Below are 27549 nucleotides of genomic sequence, written 5' to 3'. Positions count from 1 at the left end.
AGAGCCGCCTCAGGGCGGCGCAGGCGGTCCACAAGGGAGATCCCCAGGGCTGCTCCTCACTACCTCTCCTTCCCCGGGCGGCCTCACGGTGGCTGCGTCCGGGGTGAGTACGCCGGGCCCGAGCTGCGCGCTCCGAGCGGCCATCGCTGAGCTGCGAGCCGGGTGGGTCCACGGGATGGGGCCGGGCGGGCGCGGAGCCTGCGCGCTCAGGCCTCGGTGCGGCTGTCCCGCCCGGCGAGCGGCGGGCGTGCTGGGGGCCTGCAGAGGCCCACCTCGGCCGGGCTTCGGCTCCGGCTCCAGTGCGGGCGCCCCAGAGCACAGGGCGGAGGAGCTGTTGCGCGCAGCGGGGAGATGCAGAGTGCATCCGTCGCGTCCCGCGTCCCGGTGCTGGCGTCTCCGGGCGCCTCTACCTGGAAAAGGCCCATCCTTCTGGGTCCGGGTCAGACAGCATTTCACCTGGGGAAACAGCTCAGCTGATCTGTCTTCCATGCCTGAGAGAGGGCCAGAGTTCTTTTGGCCAAGCAAGGAGCACTTTCATGGGATTTGAAGGGCTTGAGACCCACCTGCTGTGCGTAGGTCGGGCACCTGGTCCCTCCAGGGTCTGTGGCTCCTTATCATTTAGATAAGAGCGATTAAAATTCTTGGTTTGGAGTTCGGGTGTTGAAGGGTGTGGGAGATAAGTATCTAGAGAAGGCCTTTTGGGGGAGGTAGTCTTAGGAGGGTATTAGCCAAGTCTGGTGGCTGTGGGTTGCAAAGTGTTCAGAGGTGAGCCAGGAGGCATGAGGATGTGGGGGCTGCCCCAGGCACTGGTTGATCTCCCCAGCGGTTTTGGTAATGAAAGAGCAGACAGAAGGTGGTAATTTGATAGTTGAGAAAAGGCCTCTCTGTCTCATTTTAAAAATAATTAGCTGTGTGTGTGTGTGTGTGTGTGTGTGTGTGTGTGTGTGTGTGTGTGTGTGAGAGAGAGAGAGAGAGAGAGAGAGAGAGAGAGAGAGAGAGAGAGAGAGAGAGATATGAATCTTTGGAGGATGTAAGAAACCCAAGGAATGTCAGCTAGGATTCAGGTTGAGGAAGTGAAATTCGAGATAGAGTGTTGAAGGCTGTCCCAGCACCCTGCCAGAGTGCTGGAACGCATCTCCAGGGAGGGAAACAATGCTTTGTTGGTTGGTTTTCTTTTCTTTTGTCCATAAAGTTAATTTTTAAAAACAGCGTTGACCTTAGTGGACACTGAAGACTATGGAATAGGGCAAACCTTTGTGTGCCTGACTGCATTTGAGAGAGGTCCACAGCTTTGATGGGGGGGGGGTGAGGGGGGCATCTCAAAGTGAATTGCTGACCATGCCGCACTATTTGATGAAGGGTAGGGAAGGCCATAACAGCGACGCTGTTACTGCAGTCTATGTGCCACTTGATAGAAGCATTTAGTACCTCCTCTAAGCTGAGCTGGAAATAGTGCGTGCCTTGGGAACCAACCACCTTTTATCCACATTGGGGACATCCAAAGCAAGTCAGCCTAGAACTCATCAATGCAGTCCAGACTGGCCTGGAACTTGGTGGGTAATCCTCCTGCTTTTTCAGTCTTATAACCATGAACTGTTAGTGACTTCTGGCTATTCTAGCATTTTTTTTTTTTTTAAAAAAACATCAGTGAACAATGGTATGTGCCAGAATTTCTCAGGTTCCTGTTTAAAATACAAATTTCTTGGCTCCACCCCAGACCATTGGAAACAAAACCTTTGGGTGTGGACCCAGAAATAGGTATTTTAAAATGAGTACATAGGGTTATGGTTTTCTGACTAGTGCTGAAGTTCACTAAACACACACACACACACACACACACACACACACACACTGACAGGATAAATTGTGTGTGTGTAGATAGTGGTTTCTAAGGCATTTTTAGAACAGGTTCTCCTAAATTTACATGATCAATTTGCCACTGATTTTATGAAACTAAATGTTACTGTTCCATCTATAGTGATGCCATTTTAAAATTTTAGAATATTTTAGAGGTCCTTTTAAACTATTTATAACAGCTTTGTTTCTGGTAATGAGCCATACCAACGCTGGATTAGAAATTCAGCTTTCTCAAATTTGTCTCAGTGACTATTTCTGCTCTTTTGTACAGGTAGATATCATGAACACACATATTTTGCATAATTGGGATTGTAGATATATGTTATTTTTCTACTCAGCTACGGTAAGTAAGCCCTTCCTCCATAGTTAGGGTTCTTTAAACACTCATTTTTAGGGGTATACACGTGTACATATACATGAGGAGGCTGGAGGACAACCATTTGTATCATTGGGATTAAAGCCAGTGTCACCATGCCTGGCTTTTAGGTGGATTTTATAGACCAACATCAGGTTCTTGTGTGGTAAGCACCTGACTGACTGAACTCTCTCTCTCCCTTAAACACCTTTGAATAAAAGCACATGCTGTAGGATGTAATACACTGGTTACATCAGATCCCCGTTACTAACTTTTGAGTTCACTAAAAGGTTGTTATTTTAGCAGCCTTGATGTCAGTAGAACAGTCTCCTCTGATTACATACTAAACGATGTAATCAGGAGTTAGATATAGTGAAATGGCGTTGAAAAGCCCACTTCCACATGCCCTTTGTCCATCAGAAGGACGATTGCTATCTTTCAGGGTTTGGTCCCATCTTAGGTCCATTTCATTGGTTCTAAGACTTCATGGCATGTTAGAGTCACCTCTTGTTTCAATTTCAGCCCGGGGCTCAGGTGTAGCTCTTTGGACCTGTCGGTTGTGGAATGGAATACAGAAATGTAGCTTTGTATGCTCCTCCAGAGGGCTGACCAAAGCACATTTGGAGCCAAGAGGAGAAGTGCTTTTAAATAAATAGTAGATAAACTCAGAAAATCCAGAGCTGGAAACACTCATACACTTGATAAGAAGTTGAACTAACACTTTGAGACCTGAGCTGCCTGCCTTTTTGTTTTTGTTTTTGTTTTTTTTTCTAAACTATCTCAGAGCTTCTCAGCCCTTAGGCCCACTGGTAGGTCTGATCTGTAATGGCGGCAGAAGGCGGTACACTCCGAGAGCCTCTACTGAAATCCCCACCAGAAATTCTCGTGACTTCTGTGACCCATCTATTCCATAAAACAACTTCAGCCCCTCGCTAGTTCATTTTTTGTCATGTTTCTCAGCAACTTGTTTTAAAGTGGGTGTGGCAGAGCCACAAGCTTGCCCTTGAAGGGAGTAGTGGGTCCCTGCCCCTTCCTCTCTCCATTCTTGTAGGCTTTGAGGTAGGACATTTTGCTACCTGCATGCCACCTACCAGGATATGTGGATCATCAGAGCACCCAAACAGTTGACCGTGGGCTAAAACACATCAAACTGTGAGCCGATTTGTTTCCAAATTGATTATCTCAAGAGTGTGCACTGTGGAGCAGTAGGCTGAGAGGAGCACACACAGGGCAACTTGAGTTCACACAAGGACTGAATGAAGCAGCAGACCTTCCTGTCCAGTAGTCAGTGGCAGAGAGGAGGGGGTAGTAGGCTTGATCCAGTGTAGTTCTGGGAAGGTAAATCGAAGGGTGCTGCGTGAGCCTTTGCTGCTCTTAAACTTCTGACAGGGTTTCTCTATGTAGCCTTGGGTGCTCTGGAGCTCACTCTATAGACCAGGCTGGCCTCGAACTCAGAGATCTGTTTGCCTCTTGTCTCCCAAGTGGTCAAAGGCATGTGCTACGACCACCTGACTTCATTCTCACTTTTTAAATATAGAATCTCTCTTCAGTAGGCTTGGATTATGCTGTGTTCTTATTCATATAGTATATCTTAGAAAGTTATATGTTAGGTTGATTTGAGACTCATCAGAGTTGGGAATCTTTTTGAGAATTCAGTTAATGATTACCAATCACTGATTGGGGCTATACTCAGGGTCTGATTTTATGGTTCTTCTAAAACATTTTTTAATACTTTAATTTTTAGATTGCTTAAAAGTTTTAAAAATGATAGAAGTTCATATAGCTTCTTCTAATATATTTATTCCTTTGCACAGCGGCGAAAGCTTTATCACCACCATCTAGACTTTATTTCTTGATATCGTTGATAGACTTTATTTTTCTAATAGTAGTAATAGGTTTTCGAGGTCAGTGAGTCTTACCCCATCATTTGATAACCCCTTTAAGGTGATGTTGGCTTCTCTGTATAGTTAACCAGTTTGCAGTTAGCACTTGAAGAAGAGTCTTTGCAACCATGGAGCATAAAACTGTCCATTCCAAATTTCCATTGGTTGATTCTAATGCCCATTGGTGAAGCCAGGCTGAAGTGCGATTGATTGCTGCAGTGTTTGCTTAGTGGGTTTCTTTCTCCTCCGGGCTGCTAAGTTGGAAGTTCCTGTATGAAAGAGCTATTGTTTGATCAGTTATGTCAATGGGAAATCATTTTATTCTGTGGATTAAGATGCAAGGCACATTTTTAAAAAATTAAAATGTTTCGATTTTTAAAATGTTTCCAGTTGGGAGCTCTAATAGAGCATTTATCCTCTGTGCTGCCCCAGAGAATCTCATGGTAGCAAGACCAAGTGCCCAGGGTAGCGTGCTGACTCATGCCTTGTCTGTGGTATCTCTGGATAGCCTTAGAGGTATTAGGATGCTGAATGCTACCACATCCTTTCTATCTGGTCCAGGAGCATTCACTGAATAAATGTGGCACCTGCCACACATCTGCCACGGAGGCGCGGGAATGGTGCATTGCTAAGAGATTTCCGGGAAATCTCTTATGTTTATGTCCAGTTGCTGTTGGTTATAGCTTACCTTCCTTATTAGACAATCTTTACGATGACAGAAAGTTTAAAAACCACACAGAAGTACAAAGACAGCGAGCCCTTAGGTAATTGTGTCCTAACTCTCTCAGTGTCTTGCCAGTCTTATTTCGTGTGCTCTTCTTCTTTGGAGTGAGAAGGGGAGAGCATGTTTGAAAGCCAAGTTGATGATAGTAAGGGCAGGGAGAAGACTGAACAAGAAGGGCAGGGCTTCCCTTTTGGCTGTGGGTGTCCAAGCCTGTGCTTAAAAGTGGCGGGAGCTCAGAGCAGACAAATTGCATTCAGGGAAAGGAAAATAAAAATAAACTTTAGCCTGGTGGTGGTGGCACACACCTTTGATTTCAGAGCTTGGGGGGCAGAGACAGGTGGATCTTTATGAGTTCGAGGCCAGCCTAGGCTACAGAATGAGTTCCAGGACACCTAGGGCTACATAGGGAAACCTTGTCTTAAAAAGCAAACCAAATACCAAAAACCAAACCAACCAACCAACCAAAGGAAAACAGACAAACAAAACCAAACTCTAGGGCAGATTTCTAGAAAGGGAAGGTGGGTGAGGGTTGCCCTGAAAGAACTCCTTCATGAATTTGCCCTCTGAGACTGTTCTTTCCCGTATCAGTGTCTTGATTAAATATGAGAATGGGGGTTGGGGATTTAGCTCAGTGGTATAGCGCTTGCCTAGCTCTGCAAAAAAAAAAAAAAAAAAAAAAAAAAAAAAAAAAAAAAAAAAAGAGAGAGAGAGAGAGAGAGAGAGAGAGAGAGAGAGAGAGAGAGAGAATGACTCCAGGAAGAGGGAGAGCCTCACTCTTACTTAAGTCATAGCACAAATAAATCTGATAGCACCTTCCCTGCAGTGGCCTTCCCAGAATCACCTGCCCTGGAGATAATGTTTATTCCAAAAGTCATTTACAAAAGTATTATATACGCATTAGAGAAAGCTGGAAATAATTTTATAGCTGGGTTAATATTCTGGTAACACATGAATCACTGTGGTAGTCAGCAAATACCTTGCAGTTTTAGAAGTGTGGCAGGTGTGTTTGGACGCGCCTTCTCATGAAATTCTTACGTCATTATGAAGTGAACGTGTTCCCGGCTCCCAGGTTTTATATGAGGTAGGGAATCACGTTGAAAGAGGTGGCTTCCAAACCTCCGGTCACTTCGATGACAAGCAGAAGGTAGGAGATCTCTTGAATGCAGAGAGGTGTTCTAAAAGCCCCCTCCTACGTTTCTCACAGAAACAAGGAAGTTTTGCCTTTGAACTTTCTTCTGTACCACCGGTTTTATAGAGGACACTTAAGCTTATCAGGGCTAAGTGCTTATGTTAAAGTGGGTCATGAAGGTAAAGCCTTCATGCTGGAATTAATAGTCATCTAAAAGGAACAAGAGATATGAAATCTGGATTTTAATCTCTCTCTCTCTCTCTCTCTCTCTCTCTGTGTATGTGTGTGTGTGTGTGTGTGTACTTGTGTATCAAGGAAAAGCCATTAGGGGTATAACTAGTACAAGGACCCTCAACAAGAGACTGACCACACTGGACCCCAATCTGAGATTTCCAGAAAACCACCAGAAGCAGGAGAAGTCAAGTCACAGGATTTTATTCCAATAGCCAAGTTGGCTGAGATGGAAAGGTTACAGCATCTGCTGTAGAAAGTACAGACCTCCAAAGAACTCTGGGTCAGCCCACACAGGTCTCTTAGTGTACATAGGGAACTTGGGTTTGGAGCTGCAGGTCAGGGAGGGATCGAGCCAGCGCTGGGAGGCCCTGAAGGTGGGTGGTATCCATCCTTGCTGCACTGGCTTTTCCTCTCTTGTCATTTGAGATGTAATCAGAAATATTTCCTTGTTGATCCATAGCACAGACAGTCTGCTTGGCTGTGGAAGTTAACTGGAGTTTGGCTTCAGTTCTTGATGCCTTTTCCTTGATAAGATGTTTGCAATTTGAGGCATAATGGGACTTCGATGGTGTAGAGGATGTGGGGGTGTTGGAAGCTGTGTCCCACAGGCCCTCCACAAGTATCCTTCCCATCAAGTGAATTTACTGGTATAGATGTTGGTCCCTAAGTATCCTGAATAGCTGGATTTTTTTTGTTGTTGTTGTTGTTAATAACCAAGAGCATAGCATCTCTTAGAGATGAATTTGTATCATCCCACCTGGTGGTATTGAATTATGAGATCAAGGACGATTTATCACCTGTGAGAAACACCTTTGATAAAGTGGTGATCCAGATGGCTGCCAATATATCCGCCATTGGCCGTTCCCGCACCAGTCTCTTTAATGTCACAGTGAGAATGGTGCTACCAGGAGGCTGGTCAGTACTTTCCACGATAGTCCAGCCCTGTAGGAAGGTAGATGCTATCTCTGGAGGTATTATTTTACCCCACATTGCAGGGAAGATAAGGAGGCTCGGTGAAGTGACTGGACATAGATCACTCAGCTCAGAAGTGGTAGGATTATGGTTTCTCTCCAAACCCAAGTCCCTGATCTTGACTTGTTTTTCTCACAGATTGTCGACGACCTCTGTTTGGGTCCCCTGGTGTTTCTCGTCCCACTCCACCACACTCTGTCAGGCTGTGCCCTGGGCTAGCATCTCACTGCCACCGCAGCTCAGCTGGGATTGGGTTTCTAATGTGTACTTAGGTCTGTCATTTTTAGGACAGGATTTTTATTCATAATATATCTTTTGCGATTGTCTTCCAGTGATCTCTGGGAGGGAGCTGCTGAACAGGGGCAAACCTTGCCTCATGAATTGCCATCAAATCCTCGGCCATACTGGAAGAGTGCAAATTGAAACCTGCTCACTGCGGCTGAAGCAGAGATAACGGATTACTCACAAACCGAGAGACATGGGCTGCAACCCACCTTACCTCCTCTCCTACAGATTACGGTTGCTGCTGCTCTTTACCTTATGCCTGACAGTGCTTGGGTGGGCCACCAGCAACTACTTTGTGGGTGCTATTCAAGTAATTCCCAGGGCAAAGAACTTCATGGCTACTTTACACAAGGTCATGTATTTGGGGAATGAAGAAACTCTGGGCCATGGGGCAGCCATGAAGAAAGCAGAGCTTGCTAACTGCCCTTCGGTGTCTCCAAACCTCAGTAAGTACTTGCTGGATTTGTTCTGTTTAAGTACTACAAAAAAGTATTTAGCTGATGTGGAGAAAAGTGTGGAAAGCAGAATAATACTTAATTAAGTTTTGCAGAACGACTATACCTTGGAGTCAGCATGTCAGTTTAAAAAAAAAAAAAATGGTACCTCCCAAGACTTTTGAGAGGCCCTTACTCCTATTCCATATCCTGACTCCAGGACTCACAGGCCTTTGAACCTGACAGACGGGAAGCATGTGCTTGTGTATGGCTGCTGCCACCTCACATTCTGTTCAGCTTCTGGTTCATTGATTCTCATCAGTATACAGTTCAATCCTACCACACGAATGATCCTGATTTTATCATTCATACTGTATTAAGTCAACCGGTCTGGACTTGTGGTTCTGCCCCACGCGTTTCTCATTGTCTGTCTCTAAGACAGTGGGCACCCGGGCATACCATCCGGCCTTGCTGGTGGAAACTGCAAGCATGGGCAGTCTTTCATCTGTGTCTTACCTGTTAGTGTCCCTTTGACCAAAAGTATGGAGTCAAGAGATAGGACTCGGTTGTTCAGTGCGGTCTTTAGGTTTATTTCTCCAGGATCTTCTTATAGGTTTGATTTCCTGTTGATCTCTTCCTTGCTTCAACGAGCAACGAATTGGTTTTAGTGGACTCAGCACATCTGAGAGAGAAAATTTCTCACATATATTGGTTCTCCAGAGCATCAGAGGGCTCAGACTTTCCCAGACAGCTTTTTGAGCCTCATCTAGTATCGACCCTCCCCCTTCCCCAGAATGCCGTTTCTCAGTGCTTGTCCGCCTCAAGGGATCCTGTGTAATCATCTGAAACTCACCTTAGATCTGTTTCGTCTTCTTGGAAGGACTCAGGCCCCAGCCCCAGCCCCAGCCCCAGCCCCAGCCCCAGCCCCAGCAAATCTCAGTTTCCCGTGTGCTACACCTGCTGTGTCACAGCGTACGTCACGGCGTACATCACGGCGCACGTCACAGCGCACGTCACAGCGTGCAGCTCTTGCTTGTCTTCCTGTGGACACAGTAAGCAGGCGGCATGGAAATGGGGGTGTCCCATTCTAACTGGCCTCCTGGACAAACAGCTATGGCTGGCTCTCTGTCAACACTAGGAGAGAAGTCTGTTGGGTGGCCTGGGGCTTTTTCGTAGACCTGTTGTTCTTAATCTGCTTGTGGGAACTGCAGCATGTCTGTCTTAGCAAGCCTCAGACTGTTGAAAGGCCGCTTGGAGAGGAAGGGGGGGATAGTACAATCCACTAGCAGCTCACAGATTTAAAGCCTGTCTAGTGTGTGAGAGCCTTAAAGGCCATGCGGGTAAGGCACTGGGGAGGTCATCTCAGTTCCTAAGCAGAACTCTGCCTCCTCTCTTGCTGGTCAGGCAGTCCTTTGTATTCAGGTCAGAAAACGGGGTGGGAGGGGGTTTACTTACTTCAGTCTGACATTTGAAGCCCTGCTCGGGATTGGTGGCCATGGACAGTCTCGAGTTTCACCGGCAGATGCTGTGTTAACTGGAAACATCTACCCGGGTATGGAGGGAGAAGAGTTACAGAGAGCGTGTAGCTGTCACCCAGGCTAGGGAGACTGGTGGGCTTCAGTTCTTCCTAGTGCCTTGCCTGCAGGGACCTAAGCATGTGGAGTGTAGGGCAGAAGTGGGAAAAGGTCCTCTTGGCAGGAGTTGGAGTCTATAGAAAGTTCTTGGCTTTTAGATTTCATCCTTCTTGGTACAGCAGTTACTCAGTCTGGCCCTCATCTTTCATGGGCAGTCTTTGTGGTCCGCTCAGCCCAGGCACAGGAAATGCCCTCCCACACCAGTTACTTGCTTTGTCAGCAAGTGCTCTTGGTGCCCTGTGTACGGCTCAGGAGACTTCCGTCCAAAGAGAGCAGTAGGAGCTGTGGTACTCACGGTGCGCCAGGCGGAGAGCCAAGCCTACATCTGAATCAGCTGTATAAAGCCCAGAGCTTCGCGCCACAGCCCCGATTGCGACGTGTCCTGTGTTGATTGCAGGAGGGCAGAACAAGCTTGTTTTTAAGCCGGACCTCACTTTGGAGGAAGTTCAGGCTAAAAACCCCAAAGTGTCCAGAGGCCGGTATCGCCCAGAGGAGTGTAAGGCCCTGCAGCGGGTGGCGGTCCTCATCCCCCACCGGAACAGAGAGAAGCACCTGATATACCTGCTGGAACACCTGCATCCCTTCCTGCAGAGGCAGCAGCTGGACTACGGCATCTACGTCATCCACCAGGTGAGTGTGGGGTTTTCCTGGACCCTGCAGTCCGCTGGGGAAGCAACGCGCATGTCTGTTTTGGGTGGAAGGACCTTCATCAGAAGGAGAATTTTCTTCCCTCATCCACCTTGAGTGTGGGGCCGTGGGGTGAAGCATCACTGTCCTAACGTGCACTTTGTAAGGAGCCTGTTTTGAGAGCCACCCACCACACCATGCTAGCTTGTGCTAGCACACACACACACACACACACACCCCTGAGCTCTCCAGCCTCTCCTATTTCTTATAGGTTTGCCCTGTGTTGGCGCAAAATGGGGTTGGGCTCCGGTCTATTGTTATCGAATGTGGCTTTGCAGGCGAGGTCTCCAGAGCGATTTCACAGAGTGCCAAGTGGTACAGCCAGCTCGTTGAGTGGCTTTCCAGTCACCTTGACTTTTAACTCCACCACTACTTACGTCAAACAGGTGTCAGTTTAATTTTCACCGCCTTGACTCACTCGTTTGGCTTCCAGATTAGTTAGTAGGAACAGCATGTAACCACCCGTATGCTACCTCGTTAAAAGTTCAGCTTTAAGGTCAGTCGCTGGTGGGTGACTAAAGATGTTTCTCTTTGGTATTAAAGTTTATTAAGTGAAAGATAGAGCATCGGTTTAAACATCTGTGTCTAAACTTGTTAATATTATCCTGGGCCATTCAAATAATGCTCCTTCAATTCTAGCAAGAATGTGGGCAAGCACAATCATTAACTGCTCACTTAATATTGGATGTAGCTGATGATACCAATTTTAGGTAGAATGGTTAGTTCATGGGTTCTCCTGTGTAGTGTATACTTTATGAAAGACGTCATAATCAGGTGCTTCTCTGTGGTATATCTGTGTCCAGTTTTTAAGACTTAAAATGGACTTTAGAGTCAATTTAAAGATTTGCCTGCATGTATGCAGTGTATCGTGTGTATAACCGCATGTGTGCAGTATATCGTGTGTATAACTGGTACCCACCAAGGTCAGAAGAGGCCATTGGATTCCCCGGAACTGGAATTATGGCTGGTTGTGAGCTGATGTGTGGGTTTTGGTAACCAATCCATATCCTCTACAAAACCAGCAATTACTCTTAACCACTGAGCCGTCTCTCTCCTATAGATTCTTGTCTGTTGTTGAACAGGGCCCTTGGTAACCGAGGTTTGCCTGAAGCACAACCAAGGTTGAGCTTTGATTTCTACTCCTCTTACCTCTGCCTCCCCCAGATTGGGATTTCAGGCAGGCATCACCACATGTGGGTCAACTGGAGGTTGAACTCAGGGCTCTGTGGGTGCTGGCAAGCTCTACCCACTGAACTGTATCTCCAGCCACTTCTTTTGTTCTAGAATTAATCTTGTTTAATTGGTTAAAACTGTGATTTATTGAGTCTGACTTCTTACTTACGAATATGGTACTATTTTTGGTTTGTTTTCCTTTTCAAAAGATTGTGTGTGTGTGTGTGTGTGTGTGTGTGTGTGTGTGTGTGTGTGTGTAGTCAGGGGTCTCTCTTACTGTTTCTCATGCTGCATACTCCAGGTTAGCTTACCTAAAAGCTTCCAGACAATCCTCCTGTTCCTACCTTCCCTCTTACCACAGGAATTTGGGGTTACAGGTATTTTTACTTCATCTGACACCCCCCCCCACTTTAGTTGAACCAATGATTGGTTGGCCATTCCCACAACTTCTGCACCACCTTTACCCCAGCACCCTTTGTGGGCAGGGCAAATTATAGGTTGAAAGTTTTTGTGGCTGGGTTGGTGTGCAGTCCCTGCACTGGGAGTCTTGCCTGGTTATTGAATCATCTGGCCTTTTTAATGTGAGTTCTACTTCCCTCAAATTGGTATTGAACCCAGATTGTTAGACACGTGTGGCAGTCTCCCAAGTCCCCCTTTTTTCACCTGCTCTGTTTTCTTTTATCTTCCTGCCTCTCCCTACTTTCCCCTTCCTTCTTGGCCAGGCTACTTGGAAACACTTAATCCTCCAGAGTACTTGAGATCACAGGCATATGTGCTCGGGTTTGGTTTTCGTATGAACAGAAACATACCTGCTTTGTTACTCTCTTCAGGAAAGTTCTGCTGTTAACTTCTAAGAGTCGCTTATAACTTTGTTATGGTAAGCTGTCAAACCAGACTTTATGTTTACACCGTTCAATTAGCTTTGAGCAAAGTCGTTCTGAGAGGCCCTTGTGTCGTATCGCACATAAAGTATTGATGATCTGCAGGCCATGTTGTCTTCAGAGCTTCTGAACAGTAAGGAATAGCCTCTGTCATTAGTGTTGTCACAGGATTTTGGTAAGCCGTTTCCGAGAATGTTTTAAGTACTTTAGCAGTATTAGCAACAACCTTCTCTGTTGATAGGCCACAATTTCTTGGTCCTTCCTGACAAGCTCTTAGCTTAGTCTCTTGGAGGTTCAGTGTCAATGTGGAGGGTTAGCTGGAGATCAGCCAGGAGCTGACAGAAAAGCAGTAGCACTAACTGTTGTGACAAGAACATTCTAGGGGGCTTTGGCATTTCCAGTGGAATTCATAAGGGCCCTTTAAAAGCCGAGCTTGGAAGAACACTTCACATGAGCTCCAGCCTCTTAATAGATAAATTGAAATGCACAATCATATTGCTTTATTTTTATTTGTATTTTAAAACTATACTGCATTTTTTTTTTGGTGCTAAAAATACCACATAAAAATGATCTCAGCCACTTTCTCATTTTTTTTTAAAAGATTTCTTTATTATATAGAAGTACACTGTAGCTGTCTTCAGACACATCAGATCCCATTACAGATGGTTGTGAGCCACCATGTGGTTGCTGGGATTTGAACTCAGGACCTCTGGAAGAGCAGTCAGTGCTCTTAACCGCTGAGCCATCTCTCCAGCCCCACTTTCTCATTTTTTAAAACCCATCTTGTTAACTTTTAAGTGCCCTGCTCAGTAGTATTAGGTATGTGTGGGGTGTGTGGAGAGATGATTCAGCAGTTAAGATCACATCGTGCTCTGGCAGGGAGAGGCCCACGCTCAGATTCTTACACTCACTTCCTGCAGCTCATTACTGCCTGAAACTCCAGCTCTCAGAACCCTACTGTTCCCTTCTGCCCTCAGAGGCCACTTATGCTCACACACTGAAAAATAAAAGCATTCTTACATCTGACTGGGCATGATGGCTTGCGCTATTATCTCAGCATGTGGGAATCTGAGGCAGGAGAATTGTGGTGAGTTCGAGGCCAGCTTGGCAAAATGTCTCAAAAAACAAAAACAAAGAAACTTTACTCTCATGCAACCAACTTACTGAGCTTTTTAGTCTTTTAATCTAAGCAAATTATCCACCATCAGACAACTTGCCAGACCTGACGGGATGCTTTTAAATTATAGAATATAAATACGTGTGAAACACAAAGCCCAAACCCAATGGTCTGTGTGTTATCCTTGCATTTACTCTGTTAGATCCTATGTTGTCTTGCCTACAAACAGAGGCAATCTAACACTCCTAAATGGGGGGTGAAAGGGGAGCGCACGAGGGAGCCTTTTCTCTGGGCCTCTTCATTTTCATGTGCATTCTCCATAGACCGGAAGTAAAAAGTTTAACCGGGCCAAGCTCCTCAACGTGGGCTATCTGGAAGCTCTCAAGGAGGAGAACTGGGACTGCTTCATATTCCACGACGTGGACCTGGTGCCTGAGAATGACTTCAACCTCTACACCTGCGGGGATCAGCCCAAGCACCTGGTCGTGGGCCGGAACAGCACTGGCTACAGGTAGGGCGACCCTGGCTGTGCAGCATACATACGTAATCGAGGCTATTGGTGTCTGGAGTGAGTTAGGGTGGCAAGAAATGGGGAAAGATGGTCCATTTTCCCTTAATGGGCAGAACAGCAATTAAAACATGAAGTAAGGGCAAAAAGGGTCTTCCCTTTGGAACGTTGGCAAGAAACACAAAGAGAAAGGGCAGGAAAGAGACGCGCAACTGTGCTGGGTCCGCTCGCAGTGTCTGTGGTGGGACCTACATGTCCACCTTAGTAGTCCGATTGGGAGCCAGGATATCCAGGACAAGTTCCTATCTTTCAGAGCTACCAAGGGAAATGCCAGGGTCCCTTCCTTTCTCTCCATTTCTATCCCCCCAAAGAGGCACGTGATCTTTAATTGTATTTAATACCAGTGAAATGCAACCGACCGGAAATAGCTATGGAGGTAAGCGCTATGTAAATTAAGCCAATTGTGCACACTTCTTGTCTTCTCCTCCAAGCCCTGCCATCCCTGTGTTGCTATGCCACGAGGCTAGGGGCCAAGAGGCCAGTCTGAAGAGGCAGGGAAAGTGTTGCTGTAAGGAAACAGGAAGCTCCAATGGAGATGCTGGAATCTGCAAGCACAACTGTAAGCAACTGTTAGGAGGAGGGGGAGGAAGTCTGTGTGAAACTAAAACCAACCTGGAAAATGGGGTGGGAGACTCCACCAGAGCCCTGAAGAGTGAGGAAGGGAAACTGAGTCTCTTGATAACCTTCCTTGGTCTTCGCTCCCACATTGCTCTTTCCATATAGTTCTCTTTCTTTGGGTTACTTAAGAGAATGCTTTTGTGATGACTCCCATGAGAAACCCTCTCCGGGGGGCCAGGTTGGGGGTTGGGGATAACCCTTACCTCCTTCCTTATGAAGTCTCCAGGACAAACCGAAGTTTGATTCCACCAGAGTTTTCTCTGAGGAGCAGTGGGGCGTACTTACAGAGCATGCGTGAGAGAAGCTGCTGGCAGGAGCGCATGCGTGACCTTAAAACAGCCTTTCTGGAAGGTCCGCAGTCTGCATGGAGGGCAGCTTCCGTGCACCCACACTCATGGCAGTGCTTTGTGTTAATCCTCCCCAGCCTATATAATTTAGCACCTCCCCAGACCTCAGAGCCATGTGCACTTAGGGCATTTCATTCACAGGACAGGGAGGAGTAACAGGAACCAGAGGTGAGGATCTAGTTAATCTTGCCGCTCCCTCCCTCTATGAGGAAATAGCAACAGTCTACGTACTGTGCCCAGTTGTGACTGACTCTTAACCTCCTAACTTTTAAGCCTCCTGTTCCTTTTTCTAATTACACAGGGGGATTTAAGGACAGAGTCTACATTGTATCATCACGTTAACCTGGCCGTCAGCGTGAAGAGATAAGTGCCCATTGGGAACTAGTTTTGACCTTACACTCTAGTGTCACCATCATGGATTCCGTCAGACACTGTGCACTTTAAGAGGTGGCCCGTGCCTGTCTTGCTGTTTAAGGTCTCCTTACATGTGGCCAGACATTGCCGCTATTCCCAGACACCGTCAGCAAGCCCTTGTCTCCCTGCACAGTCAAATGTGCTTACCTTTTGATTTAAGTGTGAGCGCTGAGGAAAATCGTGGCCCAGAGTCTGTGTATGTGTATTCATGCACACATGCTGATGGGAGGCAAAGCTGAGGCCCTTGCAGCACGCAGGTTCTCCACCACTGAGTTACACCTGCCCTGTACTTCTGACCAGTCTCTTCAGACGCAGATCTTACTTTGGTCCAGTCTTATTGTATGGATCATGCGTAGGCCTCCTGCCCCCTTTTGTGGCTGGGGAGAGATAGGCCTTCTACCTCCTTACTTTCGCTATCCTAGGCAAAATTTTGCTGGTGGCAGGCACTTTCAGTTTTAGGGCCTCAGTGTCTTCTGATGGTGGCTCTGTATCACTGTGTTATAGAGCATTAGTGAGCCCAAGCTTCTTCACCGCCTCACCAGCCCCATGGATGTAGGTATAAGAAAAGTTTTTGCCTACCAGCACAAAGAGGAAGAGGAGGGACAGTGGGTATCTGTTCTCTAGGCCTTGTAGGAACTATGGACTTGTTCTTTTTGCCACATGCATGTGAATCTACAAGAAGGGTGGTTTTGTTGACATCAAGGGACTGGGCACTGTTCATAAAGAAGTACCCCGTAAGTGTCACCACAGTCAAACTGGAAGAGTCTACAGCATTACCCAGCATGCCGTGGGTATCATTGCAAACAAGCAAGTTAAGGGCAGGATTCTTGCCCAGAGAGCCAATATGTGGGTTGAGCGAACCAAGTCCTCTAAGACCAAAGACAGCTTTCTGAAATGGATGAAGGAAAAATGGTCTGGAGTTAAAGGAAGCCAAAGAGAAGGAGATCTGGCTCACCAGCCTGCTCCACCCGGAGCTGAGCATCTTGTGAGGAATGGGAAGGAGACTGAGCCTGCTGGAGCTAATTCTGTATGAATCTGTGGTTTAACATATTAAAAAAAAATTTAAACAGCCCAAACTGTAAAAACAAAAACCAAACAAAAACCAAACAAAACGGAAATATTTTCACTTGCTGCACACTCAGTGGCAGAAAGCTAAAGGAGCTTGCCCAAGTGTTTCAGATTCATGGTAGATTTTTATTGCCAGTAACTCCTCTGTGCCCACCTCCTTCCTCCAAGAACTCCCTCTGAGCCATAACTGTATGACTACATTTTCCTCATTCTGAGGACCTCACAGCCCTTTAAGTTATTATATATGTAAACTCACTTAGGGCCACTTAAAAGGTATCCTTTCCCAGAAAAGGGACCAAAAGCAAAAGCCAATAAACACAGAGGCATTTGCTGGATAATGATGGGAAGAGCAGCTCTGGCTTTCCCTGGAGGCAAGGCACTGGGCCCAGTGCTCTGTAGCCTACACTCTTTCTCCCCAGGGTTTCACGCCGGATCCTCCCTGCAGATCCAGGTCCTTCCAGGCTTTGCTCCTCTTGCTGTGGGGTTGTTTAGTTCAAACCTCTAGGAGGGAAGGCCCCTGGTAGTCCCGTGCTCTCAGCCAGCTGCCCGGAGCATCGTAAGTTCCAGCAGTCCCCTCCAGAGCACACATGCCAGGTCTCTCATGAAGACTGCTCTTTGGTGCCTAGAAGGTTATGTGGGGCACTATTGCTATCCACAGGGCCCTGTTGTAGCTGGGTTTTTTTTGTTGTTGTTGTTGTTTTGATAGTTGAGCACCCCTTCATTGTTAACTAGAGTCCTCATACATAAGTCACTGCTAGTGAATGATAGTGATAGCCACGTTCTAAGTATCTTATTTCTTTTGGTTGGTTTTAAGCTGAGAAATGCCATTTCCCAGAATTCTAAGTTCATGAATGCGATTGATTGTGATGATCAGTCTTGGTTGTCAACTTGATTAGACTGAGAGGTGTCACCGATGTCAGGTATACCTCAGAGGTGCCTGGGAGGGCATCTCCAGAGACAGCTAGATCGTGACGGCTCTGACCAAATCAGTGGTTAATGATTGGTTTATAATCCTGTGGTATTAATGGGAAGTGGTGGGCATTTTCAGATTTGGGGTTTACTTGGAGGAAGTGGGTCACTAGAAGTGTGTTCCCAGGGACTACACATCGCCCTACTCCTCTTCCTCATCTTTGTATCTTAACTGTCATGAAGTGAGTAGCCATCCCCATGGACCATATCTTTTCCACCATGAAATTCTCACTGGCCACAGGCCCATCAGCAATGGAGCGAGCTGGCCATGGATTGAAAGAAGCTATGAGCAAAAATAAAACTTCCCCCTTTAAGATTGTTTCCCACAGATATTTACACGGTCTAAGCTGCTGACATATCTAGTTCTATTATGGCATACATAAGGTCACTGGTTTGTATGAGGAGCTATAGAAACCACTCTACCTCAGAGTAGCTTTGGGGATGCCATGTGTTAGGTAGGAAATATCTACAGTGTGACTGAGTCTTTCTTTTTGGTTTTTCTTCTTGTCTGGGAAACATTGGTGTTTAGTTGGCCCCAGACATTTAGAACTGAAGTTGATTAAAAGTTAGAAATCTTCGACGTGGTCACACGGTTCTGTTTGGTAGCTCCCTCCCTCCACCTGCAGTTTGGGAGGGCGCCAGGGTTGTATTAAGGGTTAGCCTTAGCCAAGCTTGTTAACAACATGTCAGTAGGATAAGAGCCCTTTCAGCCTGGGAGCTACCCTCTGCCATACTTCCCACTCTATTTTCCTGGGCTTTTGGCTTCCTCTTCTTCTTAATCTCAACAGCGGTTCCACGGATGTTCAACTCTTCTTCCTCATTCTGCAGTTGTCCAGTAATGTCTCCTACTCCATGGTCTTCAAGTACTCACAGCTGCTGAACTATATCAGCACAAGGTGTCTTGTGAACTTGGACCCTGCGTCCTTTGCCTGTTGGCATGGGCCCTAGGGACACCTCAAATTTAGCCTAAGAAAAAATTGATTGTCTTGCTCTCAAAACCAAATGTTTTCCTTCATACTCGACTTTCATGAAAGACAGCCGCATTCCATCTGGTTGCCCAAGCCAGGAGGTCAGCGTAGTGGGTGGCATGTTGAGTCCTAGTAGAGAGCAAACGCTAAGGTGGTGGTTTGCAGAGTGAGCACAAAGAAAGCATGGACTGGAACTGTCTCCTGATTTACACCTCTTCCCTACCAAAGAAAGGGGTGGGGAGAGTGTATTTATCATGAGACTCATTGATGATGAACATGGGTGCAACCCAGAATCCTTCCTCACTTGGTGTCCTTGGCAGCCTTTATATGAGGGATGGCATCGGTCACATTTCAGGCCATACTGCACTCTCGGGTATATTTACAGACCTCTGAATACCAGTGTTATCCATAACAGGTATGTGGGGTCACCTTATTTAGTTTGGTCATCCAACAGCAGATCAAAGGTCAGGAGTATAGGGAGGTGGGCGTGTGGCAAGAGTAGGTAGATGAAATGGGCAGAAATGAACCATCTCCCAAGTGTTCCTGGTATGCTGGCCCCCGACACCAGAGCTAGCTAGAGTGTCTGGGGAACAGAGGGGCTCTGTGCTAAATGTCACTTCTCTGTCTTCTCTTTTGCTCCAGGTTGCGTTACAGTAAATATTTTGGGGGCGTTACTGCCCTCAGCAGAGAACAGTTTTTCAAGGTGAATGGATTCTCTAACAACTACTGGGGATGGGGAGGAGAAGACGATGACCTCAGACTCAGGTGAACAGACTCAGGTGAACAGCGGAGGAGGGACCTTCCCTGGGCCCTGCTCTCAGTGGTGACCCGGAAACTCGCACTATGTTTAGTGCCTGGAAATGCCAGGCCAGCAGGTCCTAAGGCTGCAGAGTTGGGCTTAAAGGTTGCTAGGGTAGGAAAAGAGGGCGGAATGACCTAAATTGTTCTTTGTCAACGGAAGCCTAGAAAACAATGAGGATGTCTGTTGCTGAGTTTGGTGATCATAAGTGTTTGGGGGTGGGGCACCAGTGATTGGGAAGTCTCATTCTTAAGGTGGTCTGTGAGATTTCCGCCCTGAGAATGGCCTATGATAAGTCTTATGCTTTTCCTCAGACCCCAGGGGCCCTGACTGTTCCCAGCTTGTGGAGCAGGGTGCTAATTTCTCTAAGGAGCCACATGCCCCAAAGAAGGCAAGGGTGTCCTTTTCCTATACACTGTGGCAGGTTCCTGACTTAAAGGTCTCACTCTGGGCTGCTGGTATAACTCCTGGATCCCTTCTCTTTGCTCTGGAGGGCCAAGAGGAACTTCTCATGATGCCTAGCCTCCTCTTTTACATGCCTTTTCAAGACATTGTGTGTGTGTGTGTGTGTGTGTGTGTGTGTGTGTGTGTGTGTGTGTGTGTGTGAGAGAGAGAGAGAGAGAGAGAGAGAGAGAGTGTGTGTGTGTGATTGTCTCGATAGTTAAAGATGTTCCCATTACCCAGAAATTCCAAACTATTCAAAAGCCTGTAAGTTAGAGTTTGATTACAAGGGCCTCCTGGGCAGTCAGGGGACCTTTTTCTTCTTTTTCTTTCTTGTCCCCTTTGGGCAGAGAGCCTTTACATTGTTTCTGAGAGAGGGAGGCTTTCCTGCCTAAAGTCTCCATGTCACCAAGCCCCTCAGCAGTCACTGTCCTGGTCACACAAGCTGCAGATCACACAGATTCAGGGTTGGGAAGGGCTGGAGGAAGCCAGCACTCCCTTTTCCCCCAAGTTCATTGTACTACCTAGCTGGGCTGAGCAGTAGACAGTTGCTATGGTTACATGCCATCACTCCCCCCCATCCCTTAGCTTTCAGGGAGAGTGAAACCTTGGTGTTTTTGTTTTTATTTGGTGAGCATCAGCAGTGGAAGGGTTTACCGCCTTCTCCAGCAGCCTCAAGAGTTCTCTTCAGAGATCTCTGCTTGTGACAGAGAAGAACTTCAGCACAAGCCAGCAGGAAGCAGACTTGGAATTTATCTGGAGGCATTTTTAGTACACATTGGGTGCAGGAGTCCAGAGCTATAGAGGTCTTTTTTGGGGAAAGAATAAGACATACCCACATGTTGGTGTGGGCTTCTCTAGGGGAAGTCATACTTCATTGTCTTCAGTGGCTCACATGTGCACACACGTGTAGGACACAGACTTGACCCTGTTTCTGAGATAGATTGCTTAAAGGGTGTAGATGACAGCAAGGCTTTACAATTTTTCTTATCTTCCTTTTTCGAGTGTGAATGTTTTGTCTGCACAGATATAACCTGTGCATTGTGTACATGCGGGACCTGTGGAAGCCTGAAGAGGGAGTCTGATTCCACCTGAGACCGGAGACAGTTGTGAGCCACCCTGTGGTTGCTGGGAATTGAGCTCTGGTCCTCTGGAAGGGGCAGTCAGTGCTCTTAACCACTGAGCCATCTTTCCAGTCCAAAACAAGGTTCAAAGATTAAACAGAGCTTAAAAATCTGTGAGCTGGCTTATTTATTTCTCTCCGAAATTTTTCTTTTGTGAATGAAATGGACATGGTTTTGGGAGGCGGGTTATTTAGATTTAGGGACGAGAGGAGTGTCAAGGTAGAAAGCTCGAAGGTGTAAGCCTTCTGGCCCTAGGTGGACACTGTTGTTTTTAGCATCCTAGTTTAAAGTGTCTATAGGAAAACCCTGTGTTATCTCTGCAGGCAAGTTTGGTCTTACCAGCAGTGCTGAGATTTCCTTTCTGTCTGCAGGAAAGTCAGCTAGATCCCAGGGTGTGGGGGCTCTTCCTCTCCACGTCCCTGACTTGCTTTTCTGACTTTCTCTCCTACCTCCATGAGGACATCCTGGTCCTCAGAACAGAGTTCCAGTAATGCAGTGGATAAGCCAGGAAATAGAATATTGATCGAGACCTGCTGACTAATATTGAACACTACCCATGTTTGTTCTTCAGTATTTATTACATTTTGTAGAGCATGCTCCATATGCAATCTGTTGTTTGAGCCTTTGGAATACATCCTGTGTCACCAATCTCATTTGTAAACAAGGCCGAGATCCGGTAGGTCGAGCTGACACAATGACGTTGCCAGCTACAGAACTTAGATCGAACCTTCGTTTGTGGCTGAGATTATGACTTTACACAGTCATTCCTCTCCTTGTGGTGAGACAGCGTTTTTAATTATAGAGCCGGACAGACTCGACTGCCTTGCTGCTTAGAATGTGTTAAAATTAATATTTTATCAGGTTCTTTCCCTCGTAAGAGTGATTAACTTCAAATTGGTGTTTCTCCGTTAAGTAAGTGTTAAAGGCTATTTCTAAGTTCCATGTAAGACAGTGGAGCTTAAATGGCCTGCATCTACACGTGGCTCTGTCTTATTCTTTCCCCGTAAAACCTCTCCTTCCGTGACCACCTGCACCCAATCTATATTAAGCACTTCAGGCCCCCTTGGAACTCACTGTGTAGCTCAGGCTAGCCTCAATTTATCAGGACAGGGACGGGTGCTCCTGTCCCTGGTTAGCATTCCCACCCAACCTTCTGGAATTACAGGCACATGTTTCCACTAGAAGCTTCTTTTAGTTTTTTGACCTTTTTCCAGACAAGGATGCTGCAGTTTGCACCAGTTTTTTTTTTTTTTTTTTTTAGAAACCCCATAGGGTTGTAATGAGCACTGCTTGTTTATTCCTTCCTGAGAGGATGTGACTGCTAAGTGGGTGGTACTTTGGTGACAGAGGACAGTGACCATGTCTCAGAGATAGTCATTGTGTGCATGAGTAGCACCACACTGCGCCAGCCTCTGTGTGTGTGTGTGTGTGTGTGTGTGTGTGTGTGTGTGTGTGTCTGTGAATGTGATTTTATTTTTTAAATTGCAGGTGATTCTCTTAAAGTGCTCCATGGTAGATCAATGGGACAGAGTTCAAAAGCGAACTTCATTATTTTTCCAGGGTTGAGCTGCATAAAATGAAAATATCCCGGCCCAAGCCTGACGTGGGCAAGTACACCATGATCTTCCACACCAGAGACAAAGGCAACGAGGTGAACGGGAGCCGGTAAGTCCTGCGTCGCCACAGCAGCGCCAGCCTGGGTAGCAATCCTCTGTGTAGCTAACACACCATGGCTGGACCATGGCTGGACTGATCACCCTGTTGAAAGCTTTTTACAAGGAGCTTTCAGAGCAGAGTAGTACCTATGCCCCTTGTTTCTGGGTTCGTAAACTCTGGGCTTCTCTGCTTTGTCCCACTTTGTCTTCTGCCCACCGGGTTCTTTGTCATAGCATCTGTGTGTACGTATTTCACATGCATCCTTAAAATATGAAAAAAGGCACCAGACTACTGTTATCACGCCGGAAAAGAAAATTAACAAAATACTTCATTATGCTACCACGCGTCCAGTCCTTTTAGATTCCCCTGATTGTCTGGTAAGGACTTGTAAGGCAAGCATTGGCTTGCTCAGCATGGTGAGTAAACCATGTCCACAGTATTATGAGGACGATCTCCTTTGGCCTGGAAGCTCTCCTTCTAGTCTTTTCTTTAGGTGAGACAGAGTTTTACTGCCTACGTAGTCCATTTTAGCCTCAAGTGACCCCCGACCCTACTCACCTTCTGAGTGCTGGGAGTGCAGTGGGTACCACCAGGCCCCGCCATTGTTTCTTTTTCCTTGCGATTTGTTTGTTGGACATTAGGACATGCATCTGGTAGATTCAGAATCAACTCCTTTATTGATTTTTGCTAATTGTTCCCTATGGACTCGATGTGTTCCTGTGACCTCTACATCATCGTCGTCATCATCATCATATACGAGCTGGGAGAGCAGGATTAGTGTGTCAGGATTGTTCTGTGGCTTTGGGTACTGTCAACCGACATATTCATTCTGAGATTTCTCATATCATCTTTACCTGGCGATTGTTCACACCGCTTTCTCGTTGCCTAAATCAGAGTTGCAGAGCTGTGATGTCCTGATTCTATCATCCCGTCTTCATTTCTTGACTCTCTTGGGGGAGTAGTTCCTACAAGAAAGGCAGCCTGAAGGCTGAGAGCCAAATGCTGGTGGTATCCCTGAACATCTTTGGGTTAGTAGTTCATGTTCTTCCTGATAAGAGGGTGGTCTTGACCTTGGCTGGCCAGAGCTCTTCAGGCTGGCTTCTGAGTCCTGAGGATGTGATGATGGCCATCCGGAAGCTTCCTGCTCTGTGTTTTTTCGAGAGCTATGTCCTGGTCTTGCCCTTTCCTCTCTTGACCAGCTTTGGCCCTTTCACTGAGGACCCGCAGCAGATGAACACACTGTGTGTGTGTGGCTCAGAGGGAAGAATTTATGGCTTTTGTTCTGAGTTTTTTTCCTTTGAAAAGCAATGTTCAAGATTTTTTGGGCCTTTTATTAATTTCTACATGTTGAGACAGTGTTTAAAAATCTTTTAGCTCTTTTGTTAGAGGCCACAGGTCTAAAAGAACAGACTTTTCCATGCCATTCCAGTCTTTATCAACAGTCCTGAGTTTTTGTTTGTTAATTATTTAATACTTACAAAAAAATACTTATAAATGATACGAAAAGTATAAAGCACCTGGATACCCAGACAGGCCCTGTAGGTATGCCTGTGTGGCCTCCCTAGACTTATACCCTGCTCTTAATATTCGCCCTGCCCTAGGCGACACTTTCCTGAACTTTACAGTAACTGCTTTTCATATCATAATGTTAATTCCTTAGGGCGTCTCGTGGTTTTCTCGTTTTCCCTATGTCCATATTCCTAAACAAAATAGGAATCAGTTTTGCACATTTCCAGCTGTGTGTGAGCACAGTCATACTGTCTCTCTTCTCCTTTGACATTAGACAGCCCAACGCTGCGCTTCTGGTATCCACCCACGTTGTCACAGTCACGGCTGAGCTCCTACCCCTGTTGCTCATCTCCAGCCACAGAGGTGGCTTATCCTTCTTCAAATACACTCGGTTCTTTTGTCTGTCTGTGCCCCATGACCACACAGTCTTTGCTTAGAGCATCCCTTCCTTCTTAACTTGGTGAACTGCCTGTCTTTTAAGCTTCAATGAAACTGACCCTGGCCATGTCCCTCCCTAGGCTCTTTTACAGAGTTAGGAGACCCTTATCTTCCTGCACACACACATACACATATATACTCACATACACACACCTATACACATACACAGACACACACACACTTATTGCATGCACACACATAACACACACAGACAGACACACACAGACAGACGGACAGCAAGACACACAGTTTTTGAGACTCTTATGAAAACTATGTACCCTCCTGTCTATAGACAACTTTCTTCTCACAATAGTGGAACGGTCAGAGACCCCCTGATGGTCAGCCAAGGGCCTGTTCAGAGTGGGCAGCACACACCCCTTTGCTATCAGTGGTCCCTGTAATCCCTCCATCATGGACTGGAGTGCATCGGAGGCATTGATCTTCTACTGTTGGTCCAGGTCATCATTATTTGATGTGGGATTTGATCCACGCAAATAGACAGATATCATTATTGCCTATTCTGTGAGGAACACACTTTATTTTTTTGGCAATAAGAAACCCAACAGGTATCGTAAATTATAAAACTACTTACCAAAGGCTCTGAGGCAGGACAGAAAGCAGTGGGATGCATGCTATATTCTCATGCGCTCCTTTTATCTCTAGAATGAAGCTGTTGCAGCAGATGTCACGGGTCTGGAAAACAGATGGCTTATCGAGCTGCTCTTACAGATTGCTCTCTGTGGAACACAACCCTTTATACGCCAACATCACAGTGGATTTCTGGACCGCCGCGTGACCTGGATCTTCTGATGACGCCTGGAACTGATGATTCGATTGTAATAGTGTTGGCCTAGAGGCTTCCCTAGTAGCACACGTTAAGAACTTGTTCCAGCTAATGATTTGGCTGAAAATTTTCCGTTCTCTCAGCAGAGCTCTTGGTTATGTAGAATGTAGAACCGTAGTAGCAAGACAGCTTTCTTGGTTGTTTTGATCACGGCTGTGAAATGTTGTAATGCACACACTTGAAGGACTCTAGACAGGAGGACGTAGTAAAAGCAACTTGTGAACTGTGTCCTTGAAGGATTCACTTCAGCAGTGTATCATGAGATTAAAAAGTGGGGAGCAAAATTCCCAAGCGTCTTAGAGAACCAGAATTGCTAGGTCTAAGACAGAAAGGTACTAAGAGATGTTTCTGTTACTCAGTGTACGTGGCCATCTTCGAGGTGGTGGATTCCACATGCGAAGAAAGCCACAAAGTCACGCACCAGATGCCACAGATGTGACAGTGAAGAGCCGGCTAAGGACAGAGTATGGAGTGAACTGGCAGCGGTCCCTGTGCTGGCTGCTGCCACCAATCCCCTGTGGTGGATGCCTCCTTGTCAGAAACACCTTCCCGTCTATGGCCGCCCGACCCTGAATGTACCAGCCTCTTCAGAGGCACTTGCCAGTAATAACCCACCAGAGAACACACTGTCTATTAGTTTTTAAAGCATTTTTATAAAACGATTTTGTACATGTAGGATATGGATGAGCAGTTTATAAGCCACACAATGTCTGAGAATATGTCTATAGAGTATCTCTGTAGTAAAATGTGAAAAAGCTTCCCGTGCTTGGTCTTGTTTTTGCTGCAGATTAAGGCCAGCGGTATAGTCATTTCAGTACCTACAATTTTAAATATCTTAAAAACAGAACAGTGGACTGGAGAGGTGCTCAGCAGTTAAGAACGTGTACTGCGGCTGGAGGGGTGGCTCAGCAGTTAAGAGCACCGGCTGCTCTTCCAGAGGTCCTGAGTTCAATTCCCAGCAACCACATGGTGGCTCACGACCATCTGTAATGGGATCCGATGCCCTCTTCTGATGTCTGAGGAGAGCAACAGGTACTCACATACATAAAATAATAAAATAAACCTTAAATTAAAATAAAAGAACGTTTATTGCAGAGGACTTGAATTTGGTTCCCAGCAGTCCCTTGAGGGGGGAAGCTTATAACTGCCAGCTTCAGGGGGTCCCATGCCTCTGGCCTCTAGGCTCCTGTACACACATGCATGTACACCCCCCCTCCATACACATAGTAATAAATTAAACCTAGGGCCCCATCCCCATGGTTCTGTCACTCTCTCCTGTTGGTGTCTATGACTACCTTGTACTGTCAGCTGCAGCAAGTCACGTCTTGGCCTAGTCCCTGGCCTCTCTGTGTCTCCTTTGCAGAGTCAGAAGTGGGAACCACAGGCCTTTCAGAGTGTGCCTGGCTGGTTAGTGCTCAGGCATGATGTCCTGGCCATTGAAGGGACAGGGCAAAGGTGTAGGGGAAAGGGGAGGGAGGTGGTAGAAGCCATTCTGTTACTGAGTCACAAGAGGGTATTTTGTTTGCTTGGGTGATGTTTTTAAGTGTTGTGTGGCTGTGCCCTGTGGCCTCTCAGTCCTCCATCATCACGTGACTCCAGCGCCACTGAACTGTGTTGGTAAGTGTAAATAGTGTCTAATCCTGCCCAAAGAGAAAGAGAGCAGGAAGATTTGGAATGAACAATAGCAAACGAGGAAGGAGAATTTGAAAGGACATTTTTATAGGCTCAGCAGGTTTACTCAGGGCTAGTCTAGTTTATCGATAACGCAGCATGGGAAGTAAAAATTGTATTTTTTTTCTTTATTTAAGAAAACCATACTTAGGGATTTCCTATTTCCTTGCCAAACCGTATAAAGGGAGTTCTGTTCTTGGGAGATTATATAACGGCATATGAGGGTGAGAAAGCCTCCCTACTTCCCTTCTTTGCCCAAGAGCCTTTGGTATTTCACCCCGTTTCCTTTGATGTTGAAGATCTGAAGGTTGGAGGCAGAGGGTCTCTGAAGGAGGTTGGGGAGGGTAACAGAAAAGAACTGTGTGGTAGGGGAGTTGAGAATCAGTGCCTTAATGGAAGCAGAATATTATTAATGCAATATGAAAACTTCGTCTTCGTTGTGGGTCATAGGCGTATACATCAACGATATGTTGGGAACCACCAAGACAGGCCTTTGGCTTTCTCCACTTAATTCTTTCAACCAGGAAAATGTACAAGTCACCTTAATGACTTGTTACAAAATTTCCTGAGGTGCAAGATAATCTCGTTGGGACCTTCATGCTACCTCTGTGCCATTTGACTAGCTCAGATGGTGCAAGGCCCAGTGACCGGCTGGAGCCCTGGGGCACCGGCTTACTAATTTCTATGATCTACCCATCCCTGACTGGTTTCAAAGGAGCCCAGCTCCCAACTCCTGCCTATGCGGTCACC

The 27549-nt window shown here is 46.4% G+C and overlaps 1 protein-coding gene across 6 annotated transcripts; it reads left to right on the top strand.

Annotated features, from left to right (window-relative positions):
• B4galt4 (beta-1,4-galactosyltransferase 4) lies at positions 1 to 25886 on the top strand. 6 transcript variants are annotated; one of them, XR_015632768.1, is made up of 7 exons: positions 1 to 103; positions 7487 to 7885; positions 9905 to 10137; positions 13689 to 13876; positions 18960 to 19020; positions 22242 to 22346; positions 24948 to 25886. XR_015632768.1 is itself a non-coding variant. In XM_087576236.1 (7 exons), the coding sequence occupies exons 2-7, from the start codon at positions 7633 to 7635 to the stop codon at positions 25078 to 25080; spliced, it is 1035 nt and encodes a 344-aa protein (XP_087432362.1). In that variant the 5' UTR covers positions 1 to 103; positions 7487 to 7632; the 3' UTR covers positions 25081 to 25886. The 6 variants fall into 6 exon arrangements, 2 of the variants coding, with proteins under 2 accessions (XP_087432362.1, NP_001012018.1); XR_015632766.1 differs by having other exon boundaries at positions 18960 to 19096; XR_015632767.1 differs by having other exon boundaries at positions 1 to 162.
• The last annotated feature ends 1663 nt before the right edge of the window (positions 25887 to 27549 follow it).

This window comes from Rattus norvegicus, chromosome 11, assembly GCF_021556685.1.
Source record: "Rattus norvegicus strain SHRSP/BbbUtx chromosome 11, alternate assembly SHRSP_T2T, whole genome shotgun sequence".
NCBI classification, from domain to species: Eukaryota; Metazoa; Chordata; class Mammalia; order Rodentia; family Muridae; genus Rattus; species Rattus norvegicus.
The sequence above is the reverse complement of the archived record's forward strand: the minus strand, read 5'-3'. Positions and strand labels throughout refer to the sequence as shown.